The 3,763-nt window shown below is 37.0% G+C and overlaps 2 gene segments (V, D, J or C); both read left to right on the top strand.

Annotated features, from left to right (window-relative positions):
• The first annotated feature begins 254 nt into the window (after nt 1-254).
• LOC107575775 (Ig heavy chain V region 5A-like) lies at nt 255-863 on the top strand. The segment is given in 2 exon segments: nt 255-331; nt 424-863. Coding segments are annotated over 2 exon segments (483 nt in total).
• Nucleotides 864-2,770: 1,907 nt separating this feature from the next.
• Nucleotides 2,771-3,276, top strand: LOC107575774 (Ig heavy chain V region 6.96-like). The segment is given in 2 exon segments: nt 2,771-2,853; nt 2,966-3,276. Coding segments are annotated over 2 exon segments (369 nt in total).
• The last annotated feature ends 487 nt before the right edge of the window (nt 3,277-3,763 follow it).

Genomic DNA, 3,763 nt, shown 5'->3' with positions numbered 1-3,763 from the left:
TTTACCCACTTTCTCATGAACAAAACACAATGTCACATCTGTTTGATGGAACTGAGGGGTTGCATGCACATGCCTGCTGCAAATAATCACATTTATTCACTGAAGTACAATATTATTCCATACCAAGATAGCTGATACTATTGCCTATACAATGAACCTCAATAGTCTCAAGCTCCAGTGATTCCACAATTCAGGGTTTCGATGCAAATGAACTGATGTCTGCTTCATATTTAAACAGCTACACTGTTGAGTGGAGGACTCATCACCAGTTCAGCCTTCATATAAACCATGTTCACTTCATTTCTCTTGCTGTTGCTGGCTGCTGTGTCTTGTAAGTAAATCCCCTGAACAAAACAAACTGTTTTCTAAGTGTAAATAAATACATATTCATAATTATTTTTTAAATGTTGTGTTTATCCACAGGTATTGACTGTCAGGTTGTGCTCACACAGTCTGAACAGTCAGTAGTTGTGGCTCCAGGTGCTTCCTACAAACTGACCTGTGCCTGCAGTGGGTTTACTGTTAGTGGCACTTACATGCACTGGATCCGTCAGGCCCCTGGAAAAGGACTGGAATGGATTATTTATTATTATGATGATAATAATAAGAACTCAGCTCAGTCAGTGCAGGGCAGATTCACAGCATCCTCGGACAGCTCTAATCTCTATCTGAATATGAATCAGCTGAAGACTGAAGACACTGCAGTGTATTACTGTGCAACAGGGACACAGTGGAAACACAAATACAGGGCAGCTGTTCAAAAACTCATCATGAGAAATGGGGCGGACATCCAAGTTACGCAAGCTGAACATCTTGCAATCCTTACCCCACAAAATAAGCATGACACTGATACTACACTCTAAAAAATGCTGGGTTAAAACAACCCAATTTGGGTTATTTTGGCAATCCAATGCTGGGTCAAATATGGACAAACCCAGCGTTGGGTTATTTTAACCCAGCCGGTTGGGTTAAATCTTTGACCCAACATGCTGGGTTGTTTTATTTAACTCAACTATTGATTAAAATGACTACATTGCTGGTTAAAAACAAACCTGAAATAGGTTTAATAATAATGATAGTAATAAAAAAATTAAAAAACAGTAATAATCAAAAGGTAAAAATGTATTAATAAAAAAGAACATCCAAATGTAAGACAAAAGAAAGCATATATAATTTATATAGGAAAAAGCATGATATATTTTCATGCTCAATGAACAATAAAACAGCATATAAAACATTTAAATCCAATTTCCGTTTTATAAATATAAAAATAAATAAATAACATCAATAAATTACATTAGCTTCGATTTTAACATTTACATTATATACACAAACACACAAGTAAAATGCTTCATATATATTAGTTTGACGACTTTCCCCTTCATATAAACTCACATAGCTGTTTAGAGAGTAAGTTTAACAAAGAGGCACAAGAACACAGTGGCACAAGTAAAATGCTTTAGATATATGTGTTAGTCTGACAACTTTCCTCATCATATAAACTCGCATAACATTTTAGAGAGGGTTAGTTGTCATGGTTCCAGTACTGCTCAACATGACAAATATTCACGGAGCAGTCTTACTGAAGGAGATTCTGTTCCAGGGAGTTTGAAGACAACAGTCTGCAAAAATTCCCACGCTGGTGCGCACTGCTTCGGGAAATGGATGTCCAAAACATAAAAAAGTTTAAAGCATGTGTTCACATGCAGCACCAAGGAGTGTGTTTTGCTGCAGTGCCTGTTTGCCAACAACAACAAAGGCTTGATGGCACTGACTGTCATCCCCAAGACCAAGGACAGAGGGGAAGGGTTTAGTGAGCTCAGCCTCCTTCAAGTATTCAACCATGTTGGTCCCAACCTGTTAAAAACAGAAGAATGTTAAAAACATACAACTCACTATACATTCACAATGCAGCATTATAAAACAAAATCAATCATTAATATTTTATATATCGTGCAGTTGACTCAAATTACATTCTACATTAATTTGCATAATTAGTCCTTCAGTCTTTATAGGGTGCTTCTCAAATGGAAGGTTGCATCCTAGTAAGGCTGTATCTGTCCATGTCCAGTCCTTCTGAGGCTTCTAGGCTATAGAGTCCTGCTCAGTATTAAATGCTACAATGAGTTTTAATGCATACCTGCCAGCCAATCAGAATCGAGAATTCAGGCAGACCATGGTATAAATGAAAATATAACACTGTAATCTTGTGTTTACAGTCTCAACTGTAAAGTTTTTACTCCCAGGGCATAGTATTAAATTATAAAAAGTTTATGTCCTTCTGTCTGTCCTTAAATTATATCATCCCCAAAGACTTGTCACAATATAGTAATTTTGAATTCATTCATTTTGCTTAATAAAGAACATTTGAGAGAAATTAAGAATAGGCCTGCCTTTAACCCTATTAAGCACTGGCAACCAGGATGAGATTTACATGGGCAAACACTACCAACTATTCCTTTAGAAAATGCAAAAGTCTAGTTTGATGTGTTGTTTCAAATGAATTATTACTGCATAATTGAAGAGTTTATAAAATTTCAATAGGTGTCACTGTGGATAAGAAGTATCAGCTATTAACACAATAGCAGTGATACAAGATATCAATAAATAGGAAAAACAAACACTATGCTAAATATTTTTACAGAGGTTCATAAGCACAGAAAAATGTAAATGTCCCTTTAGAGGGCACACTATGCAAACCCACTTCTCCTTGTCTTTAAAAAGTCTCCACTCTTTTTATCTCCAGAGACAAACTTGTTTGTGACTTTGATGCATCAGCTTCCTCTTTTTATAACATGACAATGGATATTGTGCCTAAACTGGGTTTTATCTTCATGTTTGCTCTCACAGAATGTAAGAAGGACTCTTGAAAATCTGTTGTGACAATCAGACTTACTCATGTGTGCTGTAAATGTTAATGTTGAACAATGTTTAACATTAACCATGTTAACTGTTTGTTTTTCAGTCTGTTGGTGTCAAACACTGACTGAGTCTGAGTCAGTGGTCATTAAACCTGGAGGATCTCACAGACTCACCTGTACATTCTCTGGATTTAGTAGTGACCCAGACTTAGCTTGGATCAGACAGACTGCAGGAGGAGGTCTGGAGTGGCTGGCATACATCTCTGGTGGTAGTAGTTATATACACTACTCTCAGTCTGTTCAGGGACGCTTCACCATCTCCAGAGACAACAGCAAGAAACAGATGTATCTGCAGATGAATAATATGAAGAATGAAGACACTGCTGTATATTATTGTGCAAGAGAGACACAGTGATGAATACAGCTACAGCACTGCACAAAATCTGAGAACAAACAACTCTATATTCCATTTCTCATTCCTTAAACAAAAATTGATTGGAAAGATTGATGTAACCCTTTACAATACGGGTGTAATGTAGAACATTCCAGCACCAGTCTTCCAACAACCATCCATAAACCTACTATCAGCTAACAGAACTTAAAAGCAAAATATTAACCATCAGCAATATCGTACACATCTAAAAATGACAGATTGAAAGTAAGATCTACCAGAAAGATTCTAATGCATGTCATTCATTGATAATTATTAACCCAAACAGAGAAGTCACTGCTTGACACTTGAAGTGTATAAGTACTGAACTTTTTTCAGTACTTATACACTGAAATACACGCTGACGTTCCCCTCTTTCCTCCCCACCACCACCAGATTGTTCCCTGTCCATCCGTCAGAGGGTAGACTCTGTCCCTGCCTTCATCTTCAGGCAGGACCAGCCAAATCTGCA

Source organism: Sinocyclocheilus grahami, unplaced genomic scaffold (genome assembly GCF_001515645.1).
Source record: "Sinocyclocheilus grahami isolate Dianchi unplaced genomic scaffold, SAMN03320097.WGS_v1.1 scaffold2882.1, whole genome shotgun sequence".
In the NCBI taxonomy this organism is placed as follows: domain Eukaryota; kingdom Metazoa; phylum Chordata; class Actinopteri; order Cypriniformes; family Cyprinidae; genus Sinocyclocheilus; species Sinocyclocheilus grahami.
The sequence above is the reverse complement of the archived record's forward strand: the minus strand, read 5'-3'. Positions and strand labels throughout refer to the sequence as shown.